The 12,730-nt window shown below is 38.4% G+C and overlaps 1 protein-coding gene across 1 annotated transcript in view; it reads left to right on the top strand.

The window, feature by feature from the left end:
• cul4b (cullin 4B) overlaps positions 1-12,730 on the top strand; it is an 80,227-nt gene that overhangs the window by 40,165 nt on the left and 27,332 nt on the right. Inside the window, exons 11-13 of the mRNA XM_078547396.1 lie at positions 3,691-3,883; positions 10,677-10,781; positions 11,612-11,722. Coding sequence (XP_078403522.1) covers positions 3,691-3,883; positions 10,677-10,781; positions 11,612-11,722 — 409 coding nt within the window. The remainder of the gene's footprint in view (positions 1-3,690; positions 3,884-10,676; positions 10,782-11,611; positions 11,723-12,730) is intronic.

The following is a 12,730-nucleotide window of genomic DNA, read 5'->3' as shown; positions in this document are numbered from 1 at the left end:
AACTTCCATGGACAAACATGCACTTCATCTATGAGCTGAAATATGACCTTGTGTGCATCATATGAGGAGCAATGTTCATTGGGTGAACAGTAATACTACTTTTTTGATGAGACAAGTAACACTCTGATCGGTATATTTTAAACTATAAATCAGGTTCATTAAAAAACTAGATTGGGCAAAGCAAAAATTTAAAAAGTTAAATAGATAAGTCAATGTTTCTTACTTAACTTGGAATCTGTTACATAATAAATTTATCAAAGTGCTGTCAGCTCTCTAGACTTGCACTTTGCTTTGGGCTAAAGTAAAAGGAGTGATGTTAAGCCTATACATGGAGGGAGAGCATGAGCTTTGGTTTGCCATAGCAAAAAATGGGCACATACGATGGGCCGAATAGCCTTTTTGCAGTAAACCTAAAACCCAGCTTGAGAGCTGGCTTGGCAAACAGAAAAATCACAATATTAAAAAATTTTAATACTGGCAGGCAGTTATACTTGCTCTTTACTTTGAAGCTTAAACAAAGGTCATGGAAGACCAAAAGACTATCTCACAATTTAGCAAGGCTGTTGAATCATAAATTTTGAAGGTAGAAATGTGGTTTGACAGGTGTTCTTTAACCATGCTTACACATGTGAAACAGAGACAACGTCAGAGAAATAATTCCTTTACCTTGTTCCTTGCTCCCACCCCACCGTGGTGAGCTGGTCAGCATCACTTTTACTGGGCAATTGAAAAGCCCATTAATGTAACTAATTGTTGGTGAGCAACAGTAATTATCTGTAACAGGAGTGAATTTTACATCTGACACTCATAAAGTCCACCTCAACAAATGTATCTCATCTTTGAAGTAGCATTGTAAATGACAAATAATATTTATTTCATGCTCATGCAGACGGTTTTCATCAAGATTTCCAGCTAATAGCATCAGCTGATAAAATTCCATGAGGAAATACTAAAAATACAGTTTTCTATGATTTGAAATAACAGGTCACTCATTGATCCAGCATCATGATGATGTGTTTTTCTAATGGCAGTTACTAATCCACATTTTATTGTTGATACCCACTGACTTTAGCTTGTCAAGGAGTTTCTTAAGCAATATCAAAGGTCTTTTGACAACAATGATATGCTGTCATATTGTGCCGCATACCTTTTACTGGTAATTTGGGATTTAATCTTTTCAAAACTGTCTGAGGCGGGTCCAATGTAACCTTTCTAAAACTGTTATTTTACACTTGGAGCATGTATTATATTTTGCCTCTGATTTTTGATTCTGTTGACCTTCTGAGATCAGACCACAGATTCAGTAGTTGCCAGGTTGACTTTTCTTTAATAATGGTAGCTACATTTCAATGTTTCCAGCCTATTGGAATATCCTCTGTGTTTGTTAACACTCAATGGCATATAAGCTTGTGAAAAATAGATACAATACCCTAGGATGCTTCCAGTTCATTCATTCATTAAGGTAATCATTCACGTCAACCTACCTAAAAATACCTAATTCTCAGACAATATCTTAGAGTCTGCATGATAAATGCTGACTTTAGGATGGAAAGTTTGTTCATGGCCTTTTTGGCAAAAATTTGAGAAGTAGTTATGTGGCATGTTAGCCAAAATAACACACATGATTTATTTGGCATTTTCATGTAGTCAAACATTTCAGGGCAGTTTAGAGAGACATAATCAAAAAGTGGACTATCAGCCAAAAAAGGTGTGTGTCTAAATGTTTTGTTACTGATGGGTTTTAAAGGGAGGTGACAGAGATTGAGTTGGAGGTTTTTAGAAGAAGATTTGCAGAGCCTTGCATAGTGGCAGCTGATATCATGGCTGTCAATAATGTAGTGACAGCATGGGGTAATTCACAAGAGGCTAGAATCAGATAAACAGCGTGTTCAGATAGGGAATTGTAGGGTTTGAGGTTAGAGATGGTTGGTCTGAGCCCCTAGAGAGTGTTAAAGGACAGTGGATGATGGTGGTGGGGGGAGACTTGGTGCCGAGTGAAATACCAGCAAGCTAACATTTTTGGAGGGGAGAGTTGGGGAGGTTGGCCAGGGGATCTTGGAGTAGTTGGATCTGGAGGTGGAGAAGATGTGAATGAGGTTTTCAGCAGCAGATGGGTTAAGGTCGACACACTGGTCAGTGATGTTATGGAGGTAGAAGTTGGTGGTCTTTGTAATGGGGAGGATATGGGATTCGGTGCACACCTATGGATTCAGTAGGATGTTTAAGTTGAGAGCAGTCTCATTCAACCTGAGAACATGGCTGGGAGGGGGAATGGAATTGTTGCATTTCTTAATCATTCTTCCCTTCCCCACTCCTCCTCCCTTCCCCCCCTCTTTCCTGAATGTTCTGTATTCTTATAGTTACATTCACTTTCACCAGCCGACCTTAGCCACTTCCATAATTTTTAATGACATTGTAATTACTGGTTACAATTAATGGACCCAGTTAAGCCACTTGATTTTTGAATGCCAATTGCCTATACGGTGCATCTAATGTAGATCCCTACCCATTATCTGGTTAATATTATAATGTGCTGTATTCTGGTTCTTCTGGTTGTTCTCCAGACTCAACCCTGCCCCATCTAGTTTAAACCTTGAGGTCGTTTCAATGTTTATTACAGGTCTGCTACTGCCAGCCCTTTAAAAATTGAGCGTGTTGCCCTGTGCCAGGTTTGTTTATTCTGCGCCATTTGGCTAGTCAATTATTTCCCTGTTAAACTTTCCTGTTTGTTTCAACTCCTTTGCTTAGCTCTGCAACTATACCTGAGATGTTGTCTCATTTCATCCGTCTATGATAGTTGAGTGTACTCAAATAATTGATTCCAGCTTTAGCTGTGAGGAGAAACTAGAGAATTTTTTTCTCTGCTGGATCAGAAAAGATTAAGGTGAAATCTGATGGTGTTTAAACTTATAAAAGGTTTCGATACAGCCTGTAAACAAAATCTGGTTGGTAATTCAGTAACTTGAGGACACAAATGTTAAAAGAATGAAGGCAGACGTTAGGGGTCTTTTTTTTTTTTACAGATTGTTAGGATGTGGTTATTTTACTAGAAACAGTGATGACATCAGAATCTGTAGTAGCTTTCGGAAGGGATGTGGGTAAATATTTGGAAAATGTATATTTTTAAAAGATAATGGCGTGCTCACCCAGTCCAGCTTATCCTGTCTTCTGAGTCTGTGTGGATTCGTATTGATAGCAGTTCTGGAGAGATGTGAACCAGTTGGTTCTGACCTAAGGACATCAGCATAGGATACATTATGGTGTGGTTTAGTCATGGGGAGAAACTGCCCTGATGGCCTTGTTAAAAGACTTGAGCAGTTGGAGCGCTTTACTTGAGTTATCCTGGCTCCCTGCTATTTATTTCTATTCACTGATTCCAGCTGAAAAGAGCCCATGTGTGAGCATTAAGAGAGAATGGGATTTAATGTCCACATTTCAACAGACTTAACATTTGCTGTTGCCTGTAGAATGGTCACTTCAGTGAAGTATTGAAGGGATGCAAGGAATCTGGTACCCTGGCAAGAATTTACATGTTGAAGCAAGGAAAATTGGGAGGGACATTGTTTAAATCCTGATTGCTGCTGCCAGATATTTGTCACTGCTAAATGGTGTAGTCATGTAACTATTTCCAATTACAGTTAGTCTTCCTCAGAATTTTGATTAAAGTTGGTTAATTTTTTTATTCCTCAGACCTTTGGCAGTACAATAGTAATTAATCCTGAAAAAGATAAAACGATGGTTCAAGAACTGTTAGATTTCAAGGACAAAGTGGATCACGTAGTAGATGTCTGCTTCCTGAAGAATGAAAAATTTGTCAATGCAATGAAAGAAGCCTTTGAAACCTTCATAAACAAACGACCTAATAAACCAGCTGAACTAATAGGTATGGATAACAGTTTTTGGTAGAAATTACGTAGAGGGTTATACCACCTGATAATTTGAAAAGTTTTAATTTTTAAACTGCTGCCCTGACTTGTATATTTCACAATCTTCACAGTCTTTACATTGAAGAGGTGCAGTTGCACTATTAGAGAATAGTAGATTGGAAGATGCGGTATAAAATTCCTGTCCTTCTAAAACAGTGTATTACTGGACAAATCTCACGCTGTCCTAGAGATCACAGGCAATATAAAACTGATACATCTAGTGTGAATTTCCTGCTCTACACTTTGACATTTGTGTCAAGCCTGAAAAAGCTTAAAGAAACAAAGGCATTCATTTAATACAGAAGCCACATAATATGTAACCTCTGATACAAGAACAACTAAACTGATCTCACCTAGTGAGTCATCAGACATCTTAAAGGCACAGCCTGCTTTAGCAGAATAGCTGAATAATTCTGGTGTAACATTATCACGTGACTCACTTAAGTTGGAAGATGTTATTTTGTCACCTTCAATATATTATATTTTAGATGACTAATTTAAAGTAATTGAATAAGTCAAATTAATTTTTATTGTGCCATTGTACTTTGCCTTCTGTAGATTACAGTGGTTGAGAGGATCCAAATTCTTTCCCTGATCGATCATACACTCTGCCCACCTACTTTCCTTCTCTCCCCTACCCAGTTGCACCCTCTTTTGCCCTACTGTGCCGCTCTTTACCCTAACTCTCACTGGAAAATTGTGTTGCTCTGCTTGTTTGAGAATCCGTTTAATTGTCTTCAAGATTTGGTGTTTTTATATTTAGTACTTTTTGCACTTTTATTTGTTACAACTTTGGAGCATTTTTGTTGCACTGTGCCAGTGTGGTCTCTTAATGAATCAAAATGCTAGAGTTACAGTATCTTTGTGACTATCTGCCCATGTTCTTTCTCATCTCCCCTCTCTCCATCCACTCTTTTCTCCCCATTTCTCCTTCCAGCTTCTCAGCATTGGTACTATCCAAAGATTTAGAAAGTTTTAAAGCTTGCTTTCTAGAATATTAAAAGTACTTAAAATGCTTGTAGCATTTCAAAAGTATAAGCATTTGGAGGACCAAAATACTAGTTCTTGTTAGGAAACCAACGGGAGAGGACCCAGAATAAACCAGAGTAATTGAGTGGCCAGAACTCCCTCCCTAACAGCACTGTGGGTGTACCTACACTACAGGAACTGCAGCAGTTCAAGAAGGCAGCTCACCATCACTACCTCAAGGGCAATTAGGGATGGGCAATAAATGCTGGCCCGGCGAGCGAAGCCCACACCTCATGAATGAATTTAAAAAAAGAAACAGCATAGTAGATTGAGCAGCATGCGGTATAAAATTCCTGTCCTTCTAAAATGGTAGATTACCCTGCTAACAAAACCACTTGATTGAAGTCATTCACTCTTTTGCAACTGGCCCTTGTCCTGCCCTGCTAAAAGCAAACCTCTCCTGCTTTGGAGCCAATTTTAGAGGACTTAATCAGAGACAAGTGAAATTATTGGTTACTTTCACAATGGCAAAAAACTGTGACATCAAAGTGTTACTGGAAATGTGTTCTTTGGTATAAGTGTTACTCAGCAGGAAGTGTGCACTTGTGTGGTACTTGTCATATTAACTTGATATTCTGTGGTGCTGCCCCTGGAGATAAATATCAGCAATAATTTTAAACTAAGTTGATGTGTTCTGTGTGTAACAGAAGTAGTTTGACCTCTGAGCTTTTAGGATATGGGGTGGGAAAGAGAGCTGCACTAATTAGGGTGATTAGTTTAGTGAAAGTGAGTTAAAAGTTGAGTTAGACATTCGTGTATTCATTTTGTTGATTATGACTTTAAAACATTTATGGATGATTGTGTTGTTATGCTTGTTTGAGAATCTATTTTGTCTTCAAGATTTGGTGTTTTTATGTTGATGTTTTGAACCTTTATTTGTTACAATTTTTGAGCATCTTTGATGCGTTGTGCTGGTGTGGTCTCAATACAAAATGTTAGTGTTGCAATAATAGACTTTTCTGTTGGTCTTGTTATCCTGATTTATGTTAGGTGTTTTATTTATTCTGTGGTGTGATATTTCAGGTGAGCACTTATTTCTGCTGAAAGCATAACCCAGAATAGTTTCTCAAAGGGAAATGGATGAATATTTGACAAGAATATTAATATAGTAAAGGGCAGTAGAATAGGACCAAGTTCTTTCAGAGACCCAACAGGTGCCTTGAGCCAAACAGTGGCCTCCTTTGCTGTAAAATTCTTGGATTCTGTCTCATCGTTTCTGCCCCTGATCTTTTGTGCATCTTCGCCCCACCATTGGCTGTGTACATTCAGCAGCCTGGGCCCCACACAGAATCTAGAGTGGTTACAGCACAATAGGAGGCCATTTGGCTTGTTGTGTGTGTGCTGGCTCTCTGAAGGAGCAGTTCACTCCTCCATCTCCATGTAGCGCTGCACATTCTTCCTTTTCAGATAATCCAATGCCCTCTTGAATGCCTTGATTTCACCTGCCTCCACTACACACTCAGGCAGTGCATTCCAGATCCTAACCACTCGCTACATGAAAAAGTTTTCCATTATGTTGCCATTGCTTCTTTTGCCAATTACCTTAAATCTGTGCCCTTTTCCACCAATGGGAACAGTTTCTCCCTATCTGCTCTGTTCAGACCCCTCATTATTTTGAATACCTCTGTCAAATCTTCCCTCAGCCTTCTCTCCTCCAAGGAAAACAGTTGCAACTTCTCCAGTCTCTCCAGGTAACTGAAGTTCCTCACCCTTGGAACGATTCTCATGAATTGTTTCCATACCCTCTCTAATGCCTTCACATCCTATCTAAAGCCTGGTGCCCAGAATTGAATGCAATACTCCAGTTGAGGCCAAACCTGTGTTTTATACAAGATTAGCATAACTTCCTTGCCTTTGTATTCTATGCCCTTATTGATAAAACCCAGGATGTCATATGCTTTATTAACCCTTCAGCTGTCATGCCATCTTCAATAATTTATGCTCATACATACCTAGGTCCCTCTGCTCCTGCAGCCTCTTCAGAGTTGTACCCTTTATTTTGTACTGTGTCTCTACATTCTTCCTACCAAAATGATTTACTTCACACTTCTCTGCATTACATTTCATCTGCCACTTGTTCACCCATTTCACTAATCTATGTCTCTGGAATTCCTTTCCTAAACTTCCCTGCCTTGTCACAATCCTCTTCCCCTTTAAAACTCACCTCTTTGACCAGACCTTTGGTCAGCCTTCCATATATCCCCTTTGATTTGGTTTCCTTTTTTGCCTGATGTTATTATTCCCAGAGAGACCGATAACCTTTTTTTGAAATAGATGACTTTCCCCAAACAACCCAATGAAAATAAGTGAAGGGCAATATTTCACTTTTTAAGAATTGTAATTAACTAAAATCAAAAGAATTAAAATATAGCTAACAGGCAAATGGTACATCAATTAAAACAGGTAAATTTATTTAACTTTACACCACGCTTCTGGCAAATATATAGCATTCAAGGGATGGTCTCAAAGTCACTCCTAGCTTTTCAGATGTTCACCACTCCCTACTTACGTCATGTCACGTCAAAACTTCCAGCATCCTTTGATAATTGTACCACTCTGTCCGAGATTTTCCAGATGCCATTATCACTAGCAAGGCGCAGCTCAATGAACTCCCCTCTCCCTGAGGTCCTAACAGTCTTGACAGCCCAGAATTCAGGAGATTCCTGTATCTGCCCTCTTTAAACATTTGGTGGACTGTTTTTCCCCACAGAGAGTTTTACTTCTCTCCATTATTTACTACAGAACAGAGAAGGCCTGTTCCTGGGAGAGTTCCAATTGTCTACTGTCTGCTTCTCAGCAGCAGCTTTTTTCCTCTGCCCTGTGAACGTCTGTGAGAGGTGCCAAAAACTATAGCTCACTTCACTGGCGTTCTATTTGGCTTTCTATCCCTTCTCAACTCATCCCCATGGCAATATGAAGTCACATGGGCACTTCTACAAACTGGGAATTCAGCACCCCCTTTGCAGAACTACTTGTTTTACTTTGATTTAAAGGGGCATTTTAAAACTTAATTGTCTGGTAATGTTCAGTGTTCATGACAGTACACCTATGAAGAATTTGGGATGCTTTTCTATGTTAAAGGCACCAAGTAAATGTGTGGGTACACATAACAGGAGAGATTGATAGGCTGAGTCTTTTTTCTCATTCAAAAAAGGAAGGCTTGGGTGAGCGAATGGAGGTCCTTAAAATTATGAAAGATTTTGATAGTGGATACAGAGAGAATGTTTCCTCTTGTGGGGAAGGGCATAACTTGAGGCTGTCAATATAAGATAGTCACCAAGAAACCCAATAGGAAATTCAGAAAAAATTTCATTCAAAGAGTGGTGAGAATGTGGAGCTTGTGTCCAGAGGGACTGGTTGAAGTTATACTTTAGATGTATTTAAGGGGAAACAATACAAGTGTTTGAGGGAGAAGGGAATTGATGGTTGTGATGGTCGGCTTAGATGAGAAATGATGGGAAGAGGCTTGAGCGAAGTACAACAAGCATGGACTGGTTGTGTGGGATTGCCTGTCCCGGTGCCCCATATCCTGTCCTATGTAAATGAAAATTGTTTTTTAATGACTTATGGCTGCCATGAGAGCAGGTCTGTTTTGCTTTTAGAGCTGGTTATCTTCTGAATTGTATTTCTTTAACATCTGTATTATTTGAATGGCATTGTTCAGTAATGCTTCTTCCACTGTCCAGTTGTGAATTTGAATGGTTGTCTTGTCTCAAGGAGTGCGTGACAGAGGGCATTTAACTTTTTGTCACTTACTGAAGACTGCACTTTTTTTTTGTTGATACTTGATGGTCTGGTCTTTTGAGATTTTACTTGCTGGATGTTCCTTTATCTAGTTTCTGTTTGTGCCTTGCCTGGGTTTAATTACCTTGTTTATCTTGAAAGTGAGAAATTTCCCTTTCCTACTTTTGATACACCTGGTGTGGATACGGTCTTCGTAGATTTGAAGTATGTTTATGTAGCGCCTGTCTATTATTTGTAATTTAGTTGGGTGAAATACTGGGTGACCAGTTTAGGTGGGCCAGTGTCAGAGAACCCATCATGTATAAGACTAGGAGATACTGAGGCTTGGAAGATTCTAAATGTAGACCATTGTTTCCATATGGCTGCATGATTGAGTGAGGAGTGCTATGCATAATAAATAAAACTATGGGTGTTAAATCTCATTGCTGCCTGTAATTGAGGCAGTTGTAGCTCTGAGTAAACAGCTGATTCTGGCCAGAAGATTACAGTGAAAAATTTACTTCATTTGCAGTCAGGTATTTGGTTATTTAAGCTTGTACCTTTTTTGCATTATGAATATGCAACAGTTGGGACAAATAATGCGCTGAAGTTGATACTTTAGAGGTTTAATTTCTTCAGAAGGTGTAAAATGATGGATGCTTGCTGATTGCAAGCTGAAATTATATATTATGTTCTCTATTCAGTAGATATTATTTTGGAGCACAGATTTGCAGGAATTAATGAGTGATAACTTTCAAAAAAACTTGCCATTTGATTGATTTGAAAATTGTCCCCAAATCTGTTTTTGAATTGAGTGGACCTCAAATTGGCCTGTTTGGCCTGTCTGCCAAAAACACAATAATTCAGCTCACGAACAAAGAATGATTGCTTTGGCAAATTGCCAGTGGGCTGTGGTGCTTATGGGACAGTACTACATACTAATGCCTTCGGAGTAAAGATTTAAAAAAACGAAAATGTTAAGTTGTCATTAACAAAGTAGACAGGGTAATGCAATAGAGAGATATATATGGATTTTCAAAACCCTTTCAGTCGGGTGCTGCATAGTATGAGCTTAGGTCAGAGCAAGTGGAGGCAGAGAATGCATAAACAAATGGATAGAAAACAAAGTAGGGGCTAAGTGTAGTGACACAGTCTGGCAAAAGGTAGGAAGTGATGTTCCAAAGGGATTGGTGCTAGAACCAGCTGCTGTGGCTCACAATTTACATTAATGATTTAGTCTTTTGAATTGTAAGTATTTCAAAATTTGAGGACATCAGATTGAAGGGTGTAGTTAACACACAGGAAGAATGTGATAAGATCAAATATGACAGAAGCTTACAGAATGGGTATGTAATTAGGATAATTTCAATATGGATAAGCCTGAGATGGTGCATTTTGTTAGGAAGACCACATTGCTTGGATAATCCAAATGGATGGAAGCGCAAAGGGACCTATGAGTGCAGATAGACAAATCACTAAAAGTGACGACACAGATTACTAAGGCCATTAAAAATAGCAAACCAAGCACTGGAGCAGTGGTTTTCAAACTGGGGCCTGTGAAAGAGGAAAGAGAGGAGTGATTTGATAGAGGCTTTTAAAATTATGAAAGGGTTTGATTGGGCCGATATAAAAAAGATGTTTCCAGTTGTGCGAGAGTCCAAAACTAGTGGTTTTAAATATAAGCCAGTCACTAATAAATTCAACAAGGAATTCAGTAAAAAAACTGTTTTGCCCAAAGATTGGTCAGAACGTGGATCATGCTACCACAGAGTAGTTGAGGCAAATAACAAATGCTTATGCATTTAAGTATAAGCTAACAATGCACATGACAGACAAAGATAGAGAATATTATGTGGATTGGGTTAACAAAGGAGGCTAGTGTGGAGTATAAACATTGGCTTAGACCAGTTGGATTTAATGGCCTGCTTTTGTGCAGTAGACTGAAAAAAAATCCCACCTTGAAAATAGCTTAAAGAGGTGTGTGTTTTTCTATTTCAGCCAAATATGTAGATTCAAAACTTCGAGCTGGCAACAAAGAGGCTACAGACGAGGAACTTGAGAAGATGCTGGACAAAATTATGATAATATTTAGATTCATTTATGGTATGTGTGAAATGAATTTTAATTTAAAAAATAACCTACATTTGTTACAATTATTGCACACCACACCAACCCCCGCCCACTGTTGACCGCCTGTGTAAAAATGCAGCCTGATGCATCAAAGAGCCCTTTCGACCAGAAGCTATCAAGTTGCGTGCCCATAGCTAATCTCAACCATGGCAGCGGTTGGGTGTTATAGAGATCATGCATCTATTCACTACCCAGTGCCCTAATTGGAAAAACTGTGTTGAGAATGCAGCTGATTGAGGTTGTGATGTCTTTCCTTCAATCCTCTCTTCCTCCTCCCCAGAAAGGTTGAGTTGTCTGCCAGCATGTACAGTACTATATACTTTACATGATGATTGGTCACTTAGGTGAGCTAACAGAGGGTGATTGCTGAGAAGTTGATAACCAGCAAGGAAAATCTTCAGGAGGAAAGAAAATTGATGGTGAAGATACAGGAGGGGGAACAGATTCAAGCATTTTTGTCTAAAATATTCTCCTTAATTGGCACTGTGTTGCAATTTAATTCAAAATGTGAAATCTTATGCCTTAATTCCCAGTTAGTTCTAATCTTCTAATTTATCATCAAAATGTTTATTTTCATTTATTCTTGTAAAATGTGTTATTCAACAATTTACAAAGTATTGTTTATAGTAATTTGATAAAAATGTGTTCACATAATATTATTGAGGGTATTTTGTTAACCCAAAACTATAGTGTAATATTACAACTAGGATTCCAAATTCTAGTGTGGAAGGAGATAGAGGCCTTTGAATCCTTTCTATTTATATGTTTTTGAATAAGTTTTTACTTTCTTTAAAAAATCACAGGAAAAGACGTATTTGAGGCTTTTTACAAGAAGGATTTGGCAAAGAGACTATTGGTAGGAAAGAGTGCATCAGTAGATGCAGAAAAATCAATGCTGTCCAAATTAAAACATGGTGAGTTTGCTTTCATTAAAAATTTGAGCTGTATTGTATGTACTGCAGTTCCTCATCCATTGATAAATATGATATAAGTTTAATTTAATATATGTATACATGTTACTGATTTCAGTTCTGTTTGCAGCTAGTTTGTTTCAAAAAATATTTTTGCAACCAGAGAAATCTCTAACCTAATAGCTCACAATCCTAAATGAAAAAGGCTTTGTTATTGAAGCATAGGTATGCCAAATGAATAGCTAAATGTGTTTCACTGCCTTCTACTTCAGTTACTGCCAAACATTTCAAACATTATTCTTGTGCTGTGGTCACCTCATGGACCAACATGAAGAGGCTTTCTCTAAGTACATGGATAAATCATTGTGCTTACACTAAATGTCCAATGTTTTACGCTCCATTCTGCCCTCACATTTTAATTTAGTCACCTACATCTGTTACTGTGCTACATCTGGCCTAATTCACTTGCATATGACAGATGAACAAATGAATTCCATTTGTATGGGATTCTTTTTTCCAATCTAGGTTGTCCATGTGAAATGCCCACTTCCTTTAAGTTTGTCATGGACATTTTTTCTGTATATTTCTTCTCTCTCAAACTCAATCTCTGTCTTGTTTACCAGAAAACTGAGGAAGCAGTTCAAAACCAAGTCTTGTGCAGCAGTGCAGGTTTTTTAATTAGAACATTAAAGTGAATGAATGAAGGAGGGCACTTATCACCACCTCAAGGGCACCTAGGGATGGGCAACAGATGCTGATCTTGGTAGCAATATCCGTATCCCAAGATTGATGAGTTTAAACATGTGAATATATCTCTTTCTTACTGCACCCAGCCTTGTGTAAACTTCTGTTCCATCAGCTCTGCAATGTGCCTAAAGTTTTCTAAACTCGTATTCACAACACTGTATACAATCTAAATTGACCTACAGCTTAGATATTTGATCTGAAATTGTCACCCATACACACATACTTTGTATCAGTGATGGGCAACCAGGGCTAGTGACTGAGCTG

This window comes from Cetorhinus maximus, chromosome 8 (assembly GCF_964194155.1).
Source record: "Cetorhinus maximus chromosome 8, sCetMax3.hap1.1, whole genome shotgun sequence".
In the NCBI taxonomy this organism is placed as follows: Eukaryota; Metazoa; Chordata; class Chondrichthyes; order Lamniformes; family Cetorhinidae; genus Cetorhinus; species Cetorhinus maximus.
Note: the sequence above shows the minus strand (reverse complement) of the source record. Positions and strands in the feature narration are given on the sequence as shown.